Source organism: Neoarius graeffei, chromosome 4, assembly GCF_027579695.1.
Source record: "Neoarius graeffei isolate fNeoGra1 chromosome 4, fNeoGra1.pri, whole genome shotgun sequence".
Taxonomy (NCBI): domain Eukaryota; kingdom Metazoa; phylum Chordata; class Actinopteri; order Siluriformes; family Ariidae; genus Neoarius; species Neoarius graeffei.
In genome coordinates, this window is record NC_083572.1 from 84257491 (window position 1) to 84279763 (window position 22273).

At 40.7% G+C, this 22273-nt stretch overlaps 1 protein-coding gene across 1 annotated transcript in view; it reads left to right on the top strand.

Moving 5' to 3' along the window:
• The window catches only part of shroom2a (shroom family member 2a), a 130323-nt gene extending 112571 nt beyond the window's left edge, over positions 1–17752 (top strand). Inside the window, exons 7-11 of the mRNA XM_060919875.1 lie at positions 8875–9423; positions 12193–12753; positions 13253–13445; positions 15940–16212; positions 16623–17752. Coding sequence (XP_060775858.1) covers positions 8875–9423; positions 12193–12753; positions 13253–13445; positions 15940–16212; positions 16623–16895 — 1849 coding nt within the window. The 3' untranslated portion in view covers positions 16896–17752. The remainder of the gene's footprint in view (positions 1–8874; positions 9424–12192; positions 12754–13252; positions 13446–15939; positions 16213–16622) is intronic.
• The last annotated feature ends 4521 nt before the right edge of the window (positions 17753–22273 follow it).

A 22273-nucleotide genomic window follows, 5' to 3' on the forward strand; every position in this document is an offset into this window, starting at 1 on the left:
TTTTGTAACCACGATAAAGCTGTTCTTTTAAGTTTTTTGACACAGGTCTTCAGGCCAGAGGTCTTTTGTTTCTAAAAGTATATTACTGACAAATCCATTTCCTCCAAAGATCTCATCCATAATGTTACTGACTTCAAAGTCATCTGAAAATTAAAAAAAAAAAAAAAATTATTATTTTTTTTTTATTGTGCATGGCATTTTCCTCTGTCTCGCAAGAACAATATCATGTGGACGAGATGTGATCATTTTGATGCGTTGAGGGTCGCTTTTGTCCGTTTTGGGATCGAATGTCCTACCTTTTGAGGTAAACAATATGGTATTACAGAAACAGCTGAACGTGAGGAGCTTTAGCCAATTTGCATAACTATGGAACTGTCAAACCAAGATGGCGACGCCCAAAAAAACAGCATGACACTGCATCGACCTCGGAGAGTTTTGAGTCGCAGGGATGTAATTTGTGGTTGACATTGGTGAATAGATCCAAAAACAAAAGACAAATATATCTTTTCTCTGTTACTGCTTTTGTATTCTCGTTTCTTTCTCTGTGAGATCAAAACATTAGGTGGATAACTTCATACTTGCTACCGTGGACTTGAACCCATGCATTCTAAGGCTAAGATAGCTAAGCGCTAGCTAGAATGATTTAGTTATCTCATTCATCTCATCTCATTATCTCTAGCCGCTTTATCCTTCTACAGGGTCGCAGGCAAGCTGGAGCCTATCCCAGCTGACTACGGGCGAAAGGCGGGGTACACCCTGGACAAGTCGCCAGGTCATCACAGGGCTTGATTTAGTTATCTGTCCAGAAAAATTGTGTCCTCTAACCTTGCTCTGTCTTGTAGTTAGACTCACTAGACAGGCTTTCCTTTTCTTTTCCACTGGCTTTTAGCTGGCGGGAGAGCCGAGTCCACCATGATTACCCACGCCGACTAGTTTTGGTTAAAAGTAGGTCAAACGCCCCACGGTGGTCATGTGATATTGTTGCTCACTTGCTTCAGCAATCTCCAGAATCATAAAATGCAGGCTGCGTTTTATCTCGGCAAAACATTTACACATCGGCTGCACGGTGTGTGCAGCAGCGAAACATCCTGAAACTACAACGGGAACAGAAATGGAACATTTTTTGCCCAGAATTCAACTTTGCAGTCAGAACCTTTTAATTGGTGGATGAATCTCGCAGACAGTCAAAATGCAAATAGGATTACATTTGTGTTTTTATATTTTTGGCACTGCCGTGTGTGGAAGGAAAAAGTGCAAAATCACATATAAGGATTGCTATTGCTTTTTCAATATGGCAGCGTACTACTAGTTTATACACTGAAAATAAAAATTCAGACTTGCATTTTAAATTTGGCAGCCATTTTGCGTTCATGAAAATGCAGTTTTAATGTTTTGCAGCTGAATTTGAATTATGTCTTATTTATGTACACAGGAAAAGCAGCTGCAAATTATGCAATTTGTCTAATTAGTATTTCTAAATAACACTGTTTATTCTTTATGTATTGTGTTGCTTTAAGTACCCTTGGTTAAAACTGTCTTGGTAAAACAAAGCCAGTAGTATGCTGTTAGACCGAACAGCGGCCCCTTTGTCGACCTCACAGGCGTGACTACAGTATCGCTTTGACCCAGCTGTGACAACACAGCAGTCCTCAGTGTCTGGGGTTTGTATGATGAGGACACAACTGTGAGCTGTAGGCATTTGAGTGCCTGAATTGGTTAATTCCAAAAATGCGAAAAGAATCTGATTTCACATGACTAGTGAGAACATGACATTGTGTTAAAGATTTTTTTTTTTAAACACCTTTCAGTCATTCGTCATTGAGAACATTTTCTTTCCTCTGTACTGTACTTTGTTCGTCTCCTAAGAAACTGCTTTGTGTTGTGTAATTGAGTTGATTTTTCTGCCACTGTTCTGTACAACTTTGCACAGTCGTGCAGTTGTAAGCTCTCAAGGGCAACATGTGAAAGTGTTGTCATATTGCAGTATAAGCCTGCGTGAAATCCTGTGCTGTGTGTGTGTGTGGTGGACAATTTCAACACCGGATTCAACGGGTGAACCTAAAACCGAGAGTGATCATCTAAGATCTTATAATCAATATGCGGTAAAAAGAGGTATCTCTGAAATCTAACGTATTTATGTATTGCAGTGGTCGAAGGTATTGTCTTGAAGTCATCGTCATATTGCAGAAGGTTGTCAAGTTTATAAGACAGGGGTAATATCTTCCTGCTTCCAAAGCATACACATCTGCAATTGAGCGTCTATTTCATGCCAAACTGCAAAGCTCCTAAATATTTAATCAGGTGAAATGTGATGCTTAAAACGCCATACAGAACTGTGTGAATATCAAAACCATGTGAGACCATGTCAGGAATAAAAGGCTTTTGTGTGCGATACTGGTGCTGTGGTAATGCGTTAACCATGCACAGAACAGTCGGTGTAAGCTGGATGTCGCACTTTTGCTTTATTTTCTAAAGACTAGTTTTCACTCCACACAAACGTGAGCTGCTTTTCCTTTCCAACGTTGCAAAGAGTTTTTCATCCGTTAGATCCCTCTGCGGTATGCCCATTTTGATTAATGTAATTGACGGGAATTTGAGAGCTGTTCGATTCAAGCTGTGGTGGCAACAATGGTTGATGATCATCTTAATTCTGTGGAGGTCTGAATTAATCAACTGACTGAAATGGTCGCTGATTATTTCAGCACTGGTGTTCGAGGGAGCAGAGATCAGTGATGTGAAAAGATGCTGATGATGAGGCTCCGATTTAAATGCAACGAATGGCTTTATCCTCAGCTTGTATCCATTCTAAATAAGTTTTTAATTCTTTAAATGTGGGCAGTAATGTTTTTCAGAAGTAGATTAGGTTGTAAAAGTAGAGATGGAAATTTTTTTCAGTCTGTCATACGATTTATCATTTTTGGTCTATATAAAAGTATAGTTTTATATACAAGTTATCCATAGGCGCCAACTTCATGTCAACATTGGGGGGTCAGAATTATGTTCTTGCACCATGACGTCGGCAGTGTATGTAGTTGAATATCAAAGACTCAGTTGTAAGTCATTTTCATTCATTACTATTCACCGTTGCAAGTGGGAAGCGCCCATTTTAACGATAACTTATTATGATGCATTAAAAAAATCTCACGACTTTAAACATTGTATGAAACACAATTTATTCAGTAAACAAATTTAGTTTAATGCAATTTTCTTTGAGATGAATTCAGCAGACAACTGACAAGAATAGTGCAAAAAAAAAAAAACGTGCACCATACTCCATAAAAAGGCTTAAGCGCGTTAAACTCGTATATCCGCATGTAAGGCTACCTCGTGGCCAACCATTCTTGGGTAGAAAAACGGCTAAGTACATGAATGTAGTTTCTGTTAAGAGTTAATGGATATGACAAAGTTAATTTTAATCTTACTTACAAACTTTAACAACACATCTCGTTCATGGCCACGGAAATTAACAAGTAGGCAGTAAAACGAAATAAGCAATATAAGGACATGAGAAAATCATATTCACCCTAATAGCCCATCAGAACCTAAAACTTCGCAAAAACATCACTCCTTCTGTCACAAGCGCTGATAAACTTATTGGTAATTTTTTTCAAATCAATGTGGTCTGTATGTTCCTTGCGTGTGTAAAGAACAGCCAAGTGATTCAGTCTCGGAGCAGTCATGGTGCTCCGCAGGTAGGTCTTAAGTCTGCGCAAAGCACTAAAGGACGTGTAAATTTTGCAGAGTGCAACCTGTCAATCACTCACTACCAACCATTGGAATATTGCAAGCGGAAAAGGGGGCGGGTCATGTCCGATCATAACATTTTAGGTGACGTTTCTATAGATTTACTTATTTTGCATTCAAAGCTAGGCTATTATTTGTTTAGTTGGTTTCAGTCGTCAGTTAACATGAATTCATCTGTGCTGTTTGCTACTTTTTCACGTTTCATTATTGGGGTGTTTTTGCCCCCCCAACTTTATCTTTGGGGGGGTCAAAAAGGTCCGTGCCCCCACGCAGATGGCGCCAGTGAAGTTATCGACAGTCCATAATTATCGACAGCTTTTCAGATTTACCAATAAACACCTTTTTCAGTTACAGCAGTGATTATTGGTAAATTAATCAACCAGAAGACCCCCCTCACCCTTTGATCTTGTCTAATGACACCGCTCGTTACCTGAGATGGAATTATTTATTTATTTTTTTAAGCACGATCAGCAATTTGAGGAAAACCCAGACGTTATCATCACAGGTAAACATGGTGGAAAGATCATGGACATGTTTTTACTCATCAAATTCACCGATATTTCATGATCTTCTTGTCAAAACCTACTTTTAGCCTAGGTCACAACCAGCCATACGTGCTCCTACGGCCGGTCTACGTGCAAGAAACGCACGGAGGGCACGTGTGAAACGCACGGAGGGCGCGTGTGTGACATGCTGATTTTTGAGCCGTAGAGGTTCTTTGTCATGTCAAACAAACTTTACGGGTGCCTACTTTTTTTCAGGTTGCAAGACAAACTTACGGCCAACGTGCAGCTTTCTCCACGAACAAAAAAAAAAAACGCAGCGATTTGGGGAAACGCCAAAAATCGCACGGCCAAAAAAATCGTACGTCCGGTTGTGACCTAGGCTTTTTCTTACTCTTTTTCATTTGACAGTCGCCATTTTGTATCTAAACGCGCATTTGAGAAATCATGTGAGGTGTCGATAATTGCGATCGCTTTCACCGGTGTCCACCATTATCGACACCCTGTGGAATTAAGTGACATTTACAACTGTTATGGATCGATCTTTGTGTAACATTGTTGAAGCAGATGAAGTACTTTTTTTAAAAAAATAAAAGTGCTGTGATTGATTTTCTGATCCATAACAGAATGGAATGTTTATAGAGCATTTGGTATCCTATTGCAATAATTGGATCAGAATTAAATTCATAGCATATAAAAAGTTATATCCTTGAAATATTCAGATTTTTCTGTTCCATTCCGATCTTTTTTTTTTTTTGGCGCAGTTTGTTGTTAATATTTACCACATATTACTGTATCAGTAGACATTTTATATTTTTAGATGTAATAAGTTTTGGTTTGAGGAATGACGTGACCTTTTGAGCTGGATTTTCATGGGGTTACAATGTCAATTGTCTCTAGTTTATTGGTAAACTAGAAATTAATGCAAACGACAATGAATGATTAACAAAATGTGATCTACGAAAATACTTAAAGTGGAACAAAAAGATTTTCTGACAGGTTAAACATCAGTTCATTTGTTTACGAACATTAGAATTACTTCCTCATTTACGTAAGCACCGACATCGATATATTTATAGAAGAGATTTTGTACTAAATGTGTGTGTAACTATTTTGTTAACTTACCAATTTTTTTTCTTTTTAATATAAATAATCTGGGTGTCAATAATTGAACAGTGTCATGTGATCTGATGCGCTAAGTAACCAGGAATCGACTCCTTTTTTTTTTTTTTCCAGTGGAAGTCTGAGTAATTATTCATGCACAATTTACATATTGAAAGTCTCTTCTACTTTTGCACCAGCCAAAAGATTAAGGTGTCAAGAATTGTAGCTGCCGCTCTAGTCCTTTTTTTTTTTTTTAATCTGTTTCAATTGCTCTGTATAAAGTATGTTCTGCTTCTGTGTGCTGTTTTTCTCAGACAGTATTGACCTTGCAGTTATTTTTCATTCTGTCTGTCTTTCTACATCATCTGTCAGATTTGCAGGCTTCTCTTCATTCTCACTCTGTCTCCTTTGGGTAAAAGTAAGGGGTGGTTCACTTTAATTGGCATGTTGCCCTTTTAAACAAAACATCCATCATCATAAGCTTGTTAAATTGCACCCTATAAAATTATCATGTCTTCTCCTGCCTGTAATTAAGGTGTTGTGAAGAGCATGTTTACTGTTCGTGCTGTCCGCAAGTCACTTTGAAGCTCTCAGAAAGCTGTTTAGGTTAACTCGTTCGATTCAACAGCAACCTTTTAATATTGTAGTCAGATAAAAAATTGATATTACCCAGACCTGTCATTCGTAAAGACCTGTTTTTAGGGAAAAAAAAAAACCTGTATTTTAGTATGTTATTTTCCAATATGCATGCAGATTTGTGTCTCACAGGTTTTTGTTTTAGGGGGGTGCGCAGTGACTTAAAGTGAAACCTGTTAGCTGATTCAAGTGAAACTTGGAGCGGTTAAGAATCCCATTTAAGTAGCCTACTTTAACTTAACTTTTTCATTGTGTCACACAACCTAACTTGCATGAAAGAGTGTAAAACCAGGGTTGCACTGCAAGTGGCCCCACCCAGGTGAGCTTAGAGATGCTGTGCTCCAAGAAGCACCTGCAAGTCCAAACAGCTAGATCTTCTGGAACAATGAGACGGCCGTGGTGAGAGCTCTTTCTGTAATATTGAGTCTTAATTTCTGAGGGGTTTGTGCTGGTAAGGAGCACTGCTTTTAGTTTTCGGGGGGGGGTTGCTTGTTTGAGCTGTAACAGAGAAGCTTAATAATTCTCATCGTAGCTAAGTAATGTGTCTGAGATTGGTGAGAATTAGTGACCAGCACTGAGATTGGTTAGTATTGTTCTTGTTTCTGTGCACTCGGTGATTACAGACTGTCAAGACTTAATTGGTGGTTCACTGCATGTCTGTGCACGCTGACATTAAACACACACCTATTTTGCTCAGCACGTGTATTACACACAAATAACAGATTCAGTCATCTGTTCTGCCTCTTTGTATGCATGTTTGACTCCAACTCGTAGGCTGCGGACTCTGTCAAACTGCACGTACTGTACAGTCCTGTGCAGGAGTCTTGGGCGCGTGTAAAGAAATGCTGTAGACCAAAAATGGGTTTTCAAAAATGGAATGTTTCAACATTTAAAAAAAAAATAAAAAATACTATAAACCGTAGTAAGCCATAAGAAATGAAATAGTCAATGTTTGGTGTGAGACAACCCTTTGCTTAAAAAATAAATAGTAGTCTCAGGTACATTTGAGTGCATATTATAAGGAAATGAGCTGTAGGTTTTAGGTGGTGTTTACATTAGACTGTATCAGCGGATCATCAGATTAACGTTTTTAAAACGATTCGCGTGCACACAGCAACGCCAATACACGGATACGCTCGGCTCTGCAGGCATCCTGCGCTCCAAATCACTCCGCCCTGAACAGCAAGTGCCCTCTGGAGGGTGCGCACTCCGGCCCTGCGCAGCTCACAGAGCGCGCGAGTGAAGCGCACGAGCAGTGATTCGGGACAAATAGCAGGAAGTGAAAGTCCGCGCCGTTTTTCAGCAGTCGCGTCACATGACCAACGTGGCATGACCAGCGCCAGCGAATCAGGAAGGTGGATGTCACAGTGACGTTGTCTAATGACGACGTCAGCTAGAGCTCAGCACAGCGTATCCTCGTTCCTCAATGTTTACACAGCACCAGACCAGATACGTAATGGATTGAATACGTGGGCCCTGGCGGATTCAAGTTGTTCCGCCTGTGGAGTCGTTTCCCGGCGTTTTAATGTGAACGGACAGTGCATCCGCGACGAAAACGAGACGGATACGGTCTAATGTAAACATCACCTTACTGAGCATCTTACAAAACCAGCCACAGTTCTTCTGGACACTTTGACTGTCACACTCGCTTCTTAATTTTGCACCAAAACCCAGCAGCCTTCATTATGTTTTCTTTTTTAATCTGAAAAGTGCTCTCTTTTTGTAATATGCTGCTCAGATGGAAACATTTAATTTTGTGCTGGAAAACGAATATTTGGAGCTCTAAAATGTTTTTGTACTGACTCAATGTAGAAGTCATAAAATAGAAATCTATAACAGTTTGTATGGAAAAAAAAAATGTATAGAGTGCCTAAGACGTTTGCACAGTACTGTATGTCAAAACGGATTTTCTCTTCTTATGGCATGTGGTGTTTAAAAGTTGTAGTTCATACTTATTTATTTTGTTTTATTAATCAGTCTCACAGCCTGTGCACGTCTTTGCATGTCCTGTTGCTTTTTTTTCCCGCCCTGTGTCCGGACACAGGCTATTCCATTATCTTTTTGTTTGTTTAGGTTTTTTTTTTCCTGTTTCTCTTTTCTATTCTTCAGAGAAAATGCCACTTTGTCTCTTTCTGCAAAGTCCAGCTGCTGCTGCTTTGTGCCTAACAGGTATTTGAATCGTCTATGTGGACGTGAATTGTGGTCAGGCTAGAGTATGATTTCAAATGATGAGGATCAGAAATATTTTAGTGTAGTGAAAATGGGCTCAACTCTTAAAATCAAGTAAGCCAAGTTACTTAGGAAGCTGTTTCAACTTGTATTTTGTGAATGGATGTTAGCTTTTAAAAATAATAATTATGATTTGGAATGTTTCTTTTACAGAAGTATTTAGTCCATCTCTAGCTCTTCTCTATACCAAATGTGTGTGTTGTATGTCTGAAATGTTTTATAAAAGGCCCTCAGTAACCTACCATTCCTACATAAAACAGCTCCACAAGAGACTTGCTGTCCCTCTTTGCTGCCACGACATATAAATCTACGAACACTGACAGCAAAGAGAGTATTTAAAAAAAAAAAAGCCAAACAATTGAGACTGAGTGGAGAAAAGTGCTCTGTTGGCCGGTAGCTGCAGGGAAAGAACATTCATTACCCAGATTGTGACAGGCTTGTGGGAACAGAAATATGTAGGGTATGACAACCAGCCTGGGAGTTACCATGGAGAGATGGTGAAATGTGGGAGCAATGTCTGCTTTCTTATCGATTTATGCAGCACACTGTAAAGCTTTGTGCATTAGAAAGGACGAGCACATTCACAGTTTCAGCTTTTGATGTGCTTTTGCAGATCCAGTGTACATGTACTGAAATATCTATACGTATTTTCCCTCAGGTTAAGTGACGAAGGATACAAGCATTTATTGCCCAAGTCGAATCAAGAACCAGCATCACTTTTGGCAGGAGGAGAGTTGGAGAGAAACTTCTCAGATCCACCATCCACTTGTAAATCTCCTCCCATCCCTGCTGGTCCTTCTCAGCATTTCTCCGATCGTAGCATCCTCACCGATCCCTCTTCCAATACGAAGAACAAAGGCTCAGTTTCTCTGAGACCTCCTCTGACGCGCCTGGACAAGTCCAAACGCCCCGAGGCCAGTGCTCCTCTCTTCACCTCCCAGGGTGGAACCGGTGTCTCTCACTCTCCTGTTAAAGACGCCCCAGTATCGTGGAAGGCCCCAGGGCATAGCAAGGGTTCAAAAAGAGAGGAGGAGACTCAACCAGAGTCCATACCCCTTCCTCCTCCTCCTCCTCTTCCTGAGCCTCCTGCCCACCTGACTCCACCCAGCATGGAAGGGCAGCGTTCACCATCACCTCACTTCGCTCCTCAGAGACTGACTGACAAGCCCCCTGTCTCTGTCTCTCAGCAGGATGAAGCTACAGGAAGGTAAGACATTCCTCCAGATCTTAGTAACACCACCACTTAATGCAGCAGGATGAGGAGTTGGAGCTCATGAAGGTTTTCCACTGGCACACCGCAGCTGGATTTCTGTTTCAGCTGCACTCTCCAAACGATCACTGGAAGTTATGCTGATCTTCAGAGCGGTGATTTAATTACGACTCTGCTCTTGTTGTTGTGCTCGATCTCGTACAAGAAACTTATTCATATACGTCTGTGCTGGAAATGGTTACTGAATGATTCAGTAGTTCTCCATGCATGTCTCACATTTAGAAGTTCTCAGTCTTGCTTTTTGTTTGTCTTTTTTTTTTTCTGAAGACCAGCAGTATTTTTGTACAGGCCTTTCTGCGAGTTCCCAGAACTCCTTTCACAGGGAGGAGTCCAAAGTTGGAGTGTGCTATTATATTGGGCATGAGGAAAAAAAAAACCATCATTTGAAGGCAGGAATGAATATATATGTATATATCAGAATCAGAATAATACTGAATCAGAATCACTTTATTAATCCCCAGAGGGAAATTCAAATTTGCTGCCAAGCTCTTGAATCAAAGTAGTAGTAAACGTGTCTAAAAATGGAAGATAAAATTGTCTGAAAAAAGAATAAATTAAAATAAAATGAATTTAAGTAAGTTCAATAACTTCAGTAAAAGCAAAATGAAGTGATTTTTATATACAATGATTCCTATATACATATATTGCACCCGAGTTAAGGATGCAGTATACATGGTAAGACAGTGTACCACAGTTATACAGTGGCATTGTGCAGCTTGACTGCAACAGGTAGGAATGATTTCCTGTGTCTCTCGGTTGTGCAGCGTGGAAGAATCAGCCGTTTACTGAACGTGCTCCTGTGGCTGATCAGCTCCTCATGTAGAGGGTGGGAAGGACAGTCTAAGATTTGGGGGGTTTTTTAGTGTGTGGTTTTTTTGGTGATTTTGTGCTTTTCTATATGCATTGCTACTCTTTGTAACAAATAACAAACATTAAGATTTATTTTTCCCCTTTTTCTCCTTGGCCTTTTTTGGTTTGTTTTATTGTAAATTTTGGAGCTATTATTTTTGAAGTTGTGCATGATGTACAATGATCTACATGATGCATCTGAGCAATTCCAGCGTTATGGACGTGACACTTGAACTCAAAATGGCAACAAATGACCCAGTGCATGTTTTATTGTCTCCCAGTATTTAAACAGGTGTTGCATATTTTAAGGCTGTACCATACTGGAGAAGTGATAGAACAAGAACAATTCCCATAGTACATCTAGGGCATGCCAGAAAACGCCAATAAAAGATGCGTTATGGATGTGACAGAAAAAGTATCACTTTTCTTGGGTGACTGTACATTTTTATCAAACTCTGTGAAATTGTAAACCTAATGTCGAAATGGAGATATCCATTTGATAGAGGGGTCCAAGGTGAATATTAAAAAATCTTTGTTTAAAATATTTTGTATTTCATGCAGAGTTTCGGAAGGAAAAGTCAGCGTTATGGATGTGACGAAATTCCGTTATGGATGTGACGCGTCTGAAATAGACATGGCATATGTTTAGAAAATCAGCAATTTAACCACCATAACCCTTTGAAAAACTCTCTAAATATCAGCTAAAACTATCAAAGTTCTTAAATATTTAGGATGGCTATTGTTTTGCTGTTTTGTGGATTTTAGCATACATTTCTGTGGCTTGTGGCAATAATATAGAATTGTACATGATCAAAGTTGATTTTAGCTTGGGTTTTACATTATAAGAAAGAAAGACTGACAGTGACATATTAGGTTGGTTACAAATTGGTTCAACTTATTCACATCTGTAAAATACAGGCCTAGGTGAGATCTCTGGGAGTGGTTTTGATGTATTACATGTTGCTTTATTTTTGCATGGTGAGGTTGACATTTACATGGAATTGCCCATCTCGCAATATATTTTAATGGTCCTGAGTGGCATGTATGCAAAAGAGGGTAGGTAGTGCTTTCCTCTATGCGTGTTTTTATTACCCAGTGACTGAGCATGAGTAACAGTTTGAAATGATAGAGCATGGTTTTACGTGCATCAGCGGAAGCGTTTGTCAGTCTTCACCCTCCCTGTTTTTTAGCGGACGTTGATCGAAAGTAATTAGGAGAAAGCTAGCTAGTGGGTAGGGCTTGGCAAGCTGGCAAGTGACCAAATTAGGGAGAAAATTGGAGGGGGGGAATCAATGTTCATGTACAGGCTTAATCTACAGGTATTTGGAGTTCGACATCAGTGTTGATTTCTCCGTTTTTGCATTTTTAATCTTGAATATTGCTCATGAAATATGGCGGCACAGTGGTGTAAGTGGTTAGCATGGTTGCCTCACAGCAAGAAGGTTCTGGGTTTGAGCCCAGTGGAGTTTGCATGCTTTCCCCATGTCTGCGTGGGTTTCCTCTGGGTGCTCCGGTTTCCCCCACAGTCCAAAGACATGTGGTTAGGTTAATACGGGGCAGCCTTGGGCTGAGGTGCCCTTGAGCAAGGCAGCCTAACCCCCAACTGCTCCCTGGGTGCTGTTAGCATGGCTGCCCACTGTTCTGGGTATGTGTGTGTGCTCATTGCTCGTGTGTGTGCGCGTGCACACGTGTGTTCACTGCTTCAGATGGGTTAAATGCAGAGAGGAATTTCACAAGCATGTGATTTTGTTCTTGAAGTTGTTGTTGTTCTAGAAAATTTTATTTAGAGTCATCAGTTGTTCCAAGGCATCACTGCAGTCTCCAGCATGATTTCTCACCGTGCGTATTCTGTTCTAGGATGGACAAGGCGATTGACGATAGCACCACTGTGAAAAAAGTGCCCATCAAGATCGTCCACTCTGAAAGCAGTACAGAGAAAGAAAATCGACAGTACCTTCACCCAAGCACCAAGACACCTCTCAGCTCACAACCCACAGTCTTGTCTCTGACCAGTCTAGGAGCCCCAGAGCAATCCTCCTCTCCATTTTGCACATACACACGTCAAAGAGAGCCAGGAAAGGAAACCGTGGGCTCTCAGAAGGAGCAGGAGCTTCATGTTGATGTCTCAGGACCTCAGGAGCCACAGAAAGGCCCCTGTGTGGATCAGAGCACTAACGGAGTCTCCTCAGGCAGCCTCGGTGCTTCCTGTCACTCTGAGGAAGATGAGAAGAGAGCGGTGTTGGCCAGGGACATCATAGACAAAGATAAGTCCTTGGCGGACATTTTGGACCAGAGTAAGAGGAGGACCACTATGGACCTGATGGAAGGGATTTTCCCAGAAGGAGAGCAGCTGGTTGAGGAGGCGCACCAACGCAGGAGAGCTGTGCCCAGACTGTCCTCACGTAGCTCTGAAGAGAGGTCAGATCATGGTTTTACCCTTTTATTTATTTATTTGGGGGGGGGGGGGGGGGGGGGGGTTTGCACTCTGGTGTCTGTAGTGTTCAGTTGTACGTGTTGTCTTGGTTATGAAATATAGGCTAAGGGTTCATAAGAATGAAATGTACTTCCAGATTATGAATATAGTATTATTTAGTAAATATTTGAGGTGCCTTTTTGTTTTTGTATTGTTTTTATAGTTCCTGTCTCCAACACTGTGTCTGTACTGGTCTTTGTACATGGCAGTAATGTTATGAAAGTTGTGGCCCCCTGGTGATTGAATGCAGAATGACAACTTCATACTTTTGGATGTAGAATTCTGAATTAGTTTTTGATGTGTTCATGATTAAATTTGTTATTCCTATTAAGTGCATACAAACACGTTGACACACACACAACCTTGTGAATCTTTCTCTGTACTGTTTTTCGGACAACACAATTGTTCGGTGTTCAGTACTGATACCTGTCCTTGCTTTCTCAGGAGGGAGGAGGACGACATGGCGGCGGCCGCCGCTGCAGCAGCGGCTCTGGCGACCAGCTCAGCTTATTACAGCACGTCAGCTCCCAAAGCGGAGCTACTTATTAAAATGAAGGACATGCAGGAACAGAGTGTAGAGATCGAATCTGAAGAGGAGCTGGAGGAGGAAAATGACACTGAGCTCGCTAACAAGAAGGTAGGGTTCGCTCATAGTAAACACACTGCTGATTCACCACAACACCGCATCCAAACAAACTGGAAATCTGACTACAATTTCTCTGGTTGTATTTGTGTGTTTATAAGCTATAGTTGAAATTGGATTACTATTTATGTAAATGGTAGGGCTGCAACGATTCACCACAGTGTACTGAAAATCAAGTTCATACCTGCCTTACCGATTCATGTAGCTGTATTTTCAGTTCGATTTGCCGACATTTTTTTTATTTCAATTTTTACTGATTTATAAACACACTGCGTAACCATTGCACTTGTATTGTTAAACCGATGCAAGAAAGCAATCAGTCGGAATGGAGCACAGCTTTGCTTCTAAATAAAATGTGCAGTTTGATTGGTTTCGGTCCTTGCTCTTGTCCAATCAGAGTAGCCAACACTTTACATGGGCAACGCCATTGCTGGGCACCAAAATGGTGGAAGCCAAGCTTAAAAATCCTTCATCTCATCTTAAATCAAAAGTTTGGCTACAATTTGGGTTTCGAGAAGACACGAAGGACATTGCAACGTGCCACACATGTTACGCTGATGTGAAGTGTAAGGGAGGGTCAACTACAAACCTCGCAAATCATTTAAAGCGAAAACACAACATGGATGTAAACGGAGTAAGTGCCGCTGAATTGAAAACTGAAAGTGTTACGAAAGTAGTAAAACCAGATACATGGGGGCAGTTAAACCTGACTGATGACGTTAACAGACCAAAACTGAATGAAACTAGAAATAAAACTATTTTGAAGGCTATTGGTGGCTTCCTCGCGTATGATATGCGGCCATACTGTACCGTACAGAATGATGGGTTTAAAAACATGATAAATGTCCTTGAGCCAAGATATTCCATTCCTAGTAGTACATGTTTCAGCAAATGCTCAAGAATTCATCAGTTCAAGTTGCCAAAATATCCTTATTTTAACTTTTATTTTATATATGGTTTTGTTTTAAGCATTTTATACTTGCATATATTCCCTAGTCAGCATTTGGAAAGTTTTCAGCTTTCCAGACAAATTTCAATGGGATTTTGTTAAAGTTTAAAATCTGAGGTTTGTTTGTCCTTTATATTTAGTTGCCGAATTGAATTGAATCGAATCGGTGTCTTAGTGGATCGTTGTAGCCCTGGTAAATAGGAGCTGGGTGGGTTTTTTGTTTGTTTGGGGGTTTTTTTGGGGGGGGGTATAAAAATGTATTGCATTCAGCTGAAATCATGGTGCTTAAATTTTTTCACAATTTAATTTATTTTCAAACAAACGGCTGACAGTTAAGGCATAAGATTATAATAGTGTGTAACCTACTTATTAAACATTTAGATGAAAGAAATGCTGCTTTCTGGAACCGACCCCTGGTGTGTAAGAACTGTGCTGCACAACAAAGACATATGTTATTTACCAGCTGGGAGGCCCGTATCGTGAAATACTGTGACCGAGGTCTTAAAAGTACTGAGCGAGGCCCTCTGGGCCAAGGTCAGTATTCAAGGCCGAGGTCACGGTATTTCACTATACGGACCGACCTTAAGCTGGTAAATAATATATTTATTTTTTTCTTTACCAAATTCTAACAGAAAACGAGAGCGCCCGAAAGGGAAAACCGACCTGAGCCGCCATTTTGAATCCTCATTCACAGCTGTAATGCAAATGGCTTCCTTCTTGGTGTACAAGTTCACTTCCATGGCAGGAAAAAAAACCCTACATTTTGCTGCCTATATAGTCCCCTATTTATACAAAACTGAGTCATTCAGGATTCAGCCATGTTTTTGCTCAGCGTTAGCAACAGTTAGAGGTTTTTAGTTTTATCCTGAAATGTTTTCTTTTATTTCTTCTTTCTCAGGGTAGTAAAACTCGCTTCCGCTGTGAACACTGTCGTTATCACTATCCATGATGTAAAATTAATGCTATTATGCTGAGAAATACTGGCAAAAATGTATAAGATTTTTGATAAAAATCTTATAAAAAAGATAAATGTTGACACAAATTGCTACTGTTTGTGTTGTTGTGAACGAGCGAGTCGCCAGAGGTCCGTAACTGGGGTCCGTACCGTAGGATACGGACCCGGTCGCCAGCCAGTCGGAGCGCAGGATTTGACGGAAACCGCACTGCGAAAAAAATTAATTACATTACATTACATTACAGGCATCTAACAGATGCTCTTATCCATGCAAGATGCGATTTACCCAGAGCAGCCCAGGGACCAGTTGGGGATTAGGTGAAGGGCACTTCAGCCATTCCTGCTGGTACAGGGAATTGAACTGGTGACCTTTTGGTCCCAAAGCTGCTTCTCTACACATTAGGCCATGGCTTCCCCGACATGTACTTTTTTTTTATTTTTGTCCTCCCAATCAAAAAAAAAAAAACTTGGCACATATATTCAAGTAAATAAAGATTACATACTTAAACTACAAGAAAGGTTCAGAGAGAGCTGTAGTAGGAGACTTTGACTGCATTCACACACTTCTCTGTTTTCATGTGCAGCATGAACTGATCGAGAGCCTCAGTAAGAAGCTGCAGGTGCTGCGGGAGGCACGAGAGAGTCTGCAGGAGGACATGCAGGACAACAACACTCTGGGCGAGGAGGTAGAGGCCACCGTGCAGACCGTCTGCAAACCCAACGAGCTGGAGAAGTTCCGCATGTTCGTCGGGGACCTGGACAAAGTGGTCAGCCTGCTGCTGTCTCTGTCTGGACGACTGGCACGTGTAGAGAACGCCCTCAACAGCCTGGAGGAGGATGCCCCGCTCGAGGAAAGGGTGAGGAGATAACAGGACAGCTGAGACGAGCTCAGTGGATTACATGTTCAGAATTAGTTATGTAAAGATCTGAAGTGAGGAATTTGATTGGCATCTGTTCTCTAGGCATATTGATCATGAGACCATTATTGCATAGCAGTATGGCACAGCAGCACACAATTGTGAACTGAATACAGTGGGATGTGGGGGTTTTTTTGGGGGGAGGAGGCAAACATACATTTACCAGCTTGGTGTCTTAGATAATAACAGCTATATCCCTCGTACTGCCTTATGCATGAGGTGACTTTTTATATACTAACTTTTATATTCTGATTGACTTGGTTGTAATAGATATTCAAGGTGAACAGACCGATACGTTTGATGTTTTTTCTACTAAAAACTTCAACAGCAATCTGATCATTCCTCTACAGCGCACATTGATGGAGAAGCGCAAGCTGTTGATCCGACAGCACGAGGACGCCAAGGAGCTGAAGGACAACCTGGACCGGCGAGAACGAGTCGTCTACGACATCCTGGCCAGCTACCTGCAGGAAGAGAACCTGGCCGACTACGAACACTTCGTCAAGATGAAGTCGGCCCTCATCATCGAACAGCGCAAACTGGAGGATAAGATCAAACTCGGCGAGGAGCAGCTTAAGTGTCTGATGGACAGTTTGCCTCCAGATCAGAGGTCACACTGCTAACGGACTTTACACTGCAAGGTGATTCTACGTCCAGATTTCAAAGTCAGAACAGATTAAACAGACTCTGGCGTTGCTGAGACCCAGATGCTGCCAGTGTTTTCAGGATGCTCTTGCTCAGCTTTTGAGAACAGAGCCATATCATCACTTTTGGACTGTTTTAGAACCACACCCAACTTTGGGCTGCATCGTTACCGTTCAATACTGTGCGATTTGTGATTTTATAAACGATGCTGTATCAGATGAAATGAGAATTTCAAAGCGCTTACTGTTTAAGACCAGGTAACTGTTTATCTGATGTATTACCCCAAGCTTGTCCCAGTTACTTTATCAGTATCCAATGTTTCTGTAATTTCGCTTTTTGACCACTAGTGGGTGGTGGAAGATGGTCACATTTGCCTTGACCACATGGTACAAACCACTTTCCACTCATCCCTTATACTAGCGTAGAAGACTCGAACATGACCATTTACAGCTCCGATTCGTAACCCTTCTCCCATATTTAACTCTGAGATTTTAATGACGGTGCATTGTTGGGATCAGTCCTTGCCTTTCATGTCTAAAACAATTTCATGTTGGTTTTAGTAATTTATTGTAGACTTTTAAATCTGTAAATAAGACTAGAATATGCTAGTATTTACCTTTTCACTTAACTTGATCTTAGCCAGAAAGCATTCCTTCTAGGTTACATGCATTTTTAAAAAGAAATGTGTATATACATAGTAAAGTATAATGTTGGAATTAGAGCCACCTCAACACCTGCTTTTTGTAAAGTATTTGAGGGACTGCCTGAGCAATGCAATATTCTCACTGAGAATCGAATGCTTGTCTATAAAATACTGACTGCCTTTTGCTCAATATATTGTGTCTTGAGTGATGTTTTTGGTGTATACAGTACATAACATTTTTAGCTCACCATTTTCAAGCCCAGACCCTGGTATAGTGTTCATTTAATGACCGTTTAAATAGCAATCTCTTGTATGACTTAAGTGTCTTCATGAAGTCCAAGCTCTTACTTACTGTCATGTCCATTATGACCTGGGTATCAGAAAACCTTCAGAAATATTTTGGCAGTTTGTGCATTTGAAATGAGGTTATTCCGTAAAATAAGTTTTCCAGCATGGTAGAACAAAAGGAAGGGGTTTGGTAGTATTTACAGTGGTGCTTGAAAGTTTGTGAACCCTTTAGAATTTTCTATATTTCAACATAAATATGACCTAAAACATCGTCAGATTTTCACACAAGTCCTAAAAGTAGATAAAGAGAACCCAGTTAAACAAATGAGACAAAAATATTATACTTGGTCATTTATTTATTGAGGAAAATGATCCAATATTACACATCTGTGAGTGGCAAAAGTATGTGAACCTTTGCTTTCAGTATCTGGTGTGACCCCCTTGTGCAGCAATAACTGCAACTAAACATTTCCAGTAACTGTTGATCAGTCCTGCACACCGGCTTGGAGGACTTTTAGCCCATTCCTCCGTACAGAACAGCTTCAACTCTGGGATGTTGGTGGGTTTCCTCACATGAACTGCTGGCTTCAGGTCCTTCCACAGCATTTCGATTGGATTAAGGTCAGGACTTTGACTTGGCCATTCCAAAACATTAACTTTATTCTTCTTTAACCATTTTTTGGTAGAATGACTTGTGTGCTTAGGGTCGTTGTCTTGCTGCATGACCTGCCTTCTCTTGAGATTCAGTTCATGGACAGATGTCCTGACGTTTTCCTTTAGAATTCACTGGTATAATTCAGAATTCATTGTTCCATCAATGATGGCAAGCCATCCTGGCCCAGATGCAGCAAAACAGGCCCAAACCATGATACTACCACCACCATGTTTCACAGATGGGATAAGGTTCTTGTGCTAGAATGCAGTGTTTTCCTTTCTCCAAACATAACGTTTCTCATTTAAACCAAAAAGTTCTATTTTGGTCTCATCCATCCACAAAACACTTTCCAATAGCCTTCTGGCTTGTCCACGTGATCTTTAGCAAACTGCAGACAAGCAGCAATGTTCTTTTTGGAGAGCAGTGGCTTTCTCCTTGCAACCCTGCCATGGATACCATTTGTTGTTCAGTGTTCTCCTGATGGTGGACTCATGAACATTAACATTAGCCAATGTGAGAGAGGCCTTCAGTTGCTTAGAAGTTACCCTGGGGTCCTTTGTGACCTCGCCGACTATTACACGCCTTGCTCTTGGAGTGATCTTTGTTGGTCGACCACTCCTGGGGAGGGTAACAATGGTCTTGAATTTCCTCCATTTGTACACAATCTGTCTGACTGTGGATTGGTGGAATCCAAACTCTTTAGAGATGGTTTTGTAACCTTTTCCAGCCTGATGAGTATCAACAATGCTTTTTCTGAGGTCCTCAGAAATCTCCTTTGTTCGTGCCATGACACACTTCCACAAACGTGTTGTGAAGATCAGATTTTGATAGATCCCTGTTCTTTAAATAAAACAGGGTGCGCACTCACGCCTGATTGTCATCCCATTGATTGACAACACTGGACTCTAATTTCACCTTCAAATTACCTGCTAATCCTAGAGGTTCACATACTTTTGCCACTCACAGATATGTAATATTGGATCATTTTCCTCACTAAATAAATGACCAAGTATAATATTTTTGTCTCATTTGTTTAACTGGGTTCTCTTTATCTACTTTTAGGACTGGTGTGTAAATCTGATGATGTTTTAGGTCATATTTATGCAGAAATATAGAAAATTCTAAAGGGTTCACAAACTTTCAAGCGCCACTGTACACTCACTGGCCACTTTAATAGGAACTTGTTCTTGATTCAAGATCCCTGTTGTTGGCTGCAGGAGTGGAACCCAAAGTGGTCGTCTGCTGTTGTATGTTGAGATGCTTTTCTGCTCGCCACAGTTGTAAAGAGTTGCTGTATCCTTCCTGGCAGCTCAAACCACTCTGACCATTTTCCTCTGACCTCTCATCAACAAGATGTTTGTTTCCAGCCACAGAACTGTCGCTCACTCAATGTTTTTTGTTTTTCGCACCATTGTGTGTGGGGAAACCCCAGGACATCACCAGTTTCTGAAATACTCAAACCAGTCCATCTGGCACCGACACCACCGTGAAAGTCACAGAGATCACAATTTTTCCCATTCTGGTGTTTTGAAGTGAACATTAAACTGAAGCTCTTGATTTGTATCTGTATGACTGTATGCATTGTGCTGCTGTTAAGGGATTGGCTGAACTGCATAAACCAGCAGGTGGATGGTTGTTCCTAATAAAGTGGCCAGTGAATGTATATCACTGGGCTGATTGATTAGTTTTCAACTCTGATTGGTCAGATGGTGATTAATTTTCTATAAACGCATCTCTGACAGCAGTGCCAGTTTTGCATCATGTTAATTATTTACAGCATACTGTTGTGTTCTTCCTTATTTAAAGTAATAGACACCAAAATAAATTCATTTTTCCCTATGACTCCATGAAAGTATAGTTATGATTTTCGCTCACAATGGGATTGTGAATAATAAGCCTTTGATTAATAAAAAAAAAAGTGGTCACACTACAGCTCGGAATGCTTTGCGATGGGTTATCGATGAAAATGAGGCGTTTTGATGGCATCAGCTAAAAGTTGTGGTAACACAGCAGATGAACATTTGACTGTCATGCACTCGAGTGTGGCGCAGCTCGCGTGGCCACATGTGCTCATGGAGCGCGTTGTGCGTGTGCTTGGGACCCGGTCATTATGGGAAACACCTGGTACTGATTTGAGTGCAAATCAGCACGCACCGATACAGAAGCTGTTTTCACAGAGGCTGTGCGAAAACATTTGTTTGTTTCTAGCCATGTTTAAAATGCTGTTTAAATACTCTGCTTTCTGTTTTGCTTTGTTAAAAAAAAAAAACATTTGGAAGATGCTCTGGACACTTACAGTAATGCATTTATGTCTGAGAACTACAGCCGACATAAACAGTTTATAACTCCAGCAAAACAGACTTCATGCTAAAACTATAATGAATTTCCTGGTTACGCAGTTGTACTCTGTGACTCTATAGGACACTTATAGAAGCAAGTTATTTATAATCACATTATCACCCAAATGAGGATGGGTTCCCCTTTGAGTCTGGTTCCTCTCGAGGTTTCTTCCTCGCCACCGGCTTGCACATTGGGGAGAGATTAAGGATAAAATTAGCCCCGGTTTAAAGTATTTACTTCTCTGTAAAGCTGCTTTGCAACAATGTCTACTGTTAAACGTGCTTTAAAAATTAACGTGACTTAAATATCATGCCTGCTAATAAACACTTCCTGGACTTAGATCCGTCTACCACCATCTATCTTGTAGTGTCCTGATCTCCCCCCCCAAAGAGCTTTAACCCAGCCACATATAAAAAGTTGTATGCCTCCATGCTCTCCCAGGTTTTCATCTGTTTGAACAATGTCTGCAGCACCAGGTAGTTTAAGAAGTCGGGGAACTCAACGGATGGATAATTTTCCAACTCGTAGGAAAAATCCTTCTTTGTTAATATGTAAGGATCTAATCCCACTGAGTGGGTTCTATATCCACTTCTTTTGAGTGTACTTCTTGGTTTTAATAACTTGGTTCTTGTACATAAACATAGCAATAAGTTCTTGTGTTAATGGACCAGACACCACCATTGGATCTTTAATCCCTTTTAACTGAGAATGTTCTGCATGCATGGTTTGGCTTCTGGCACATCCATACAGTTTTAAATACAATACCTACAATTAAACAGTTTATTGCATTTATTTAATTCCTGGGCTCCCATGTGTAGCAGGGAGTGATGTTGCATTCCATTAATACACTTTACAATAGATTATTAGATTCTAATAGAATAGATGAGCCAAAATAATTGGGGATCTTTTTAGTGGGCCTTGACCCATTACAAGTTTGAATAGGTTGGCCTTAAAGGGCTGATGACACGAACATGACTCTATGCAATTTCTTAAATAAACTATACAACATGGCAAACATGTTAGATTTCTGTTATAATTACATGAAAAGAAGCTGTTGTTACGCAAATATCCAACTTTTAATTGCACAGCGCAAGAAAACTGGGTCCGTGGCTCGCGGCCATGTTGTGACGTCAGCGGAAGAACACGCTGCGGTTCACTGGCTGTTCTACTCTGGTTCTACTCAATGGAAATGGCGCATGAAAACGCCGGTGAACTCTCTAGTGCTAGCTCTTCCTCTTCTGGGAGTCTAGAATTGTGTTGATCTCTTCCGAATAGAATCTATGATAGTCTACCCTCTTTACCCTTTGCCTCTCGTTGCTAGGCGGCAGTTACATGAAAGCCACAAGCTTTCACAAGCAAATATATGACTGATATCACGCCGACTTTATGATTACATTTATGATTATCATGTAGAATCTATAGCTCTACGT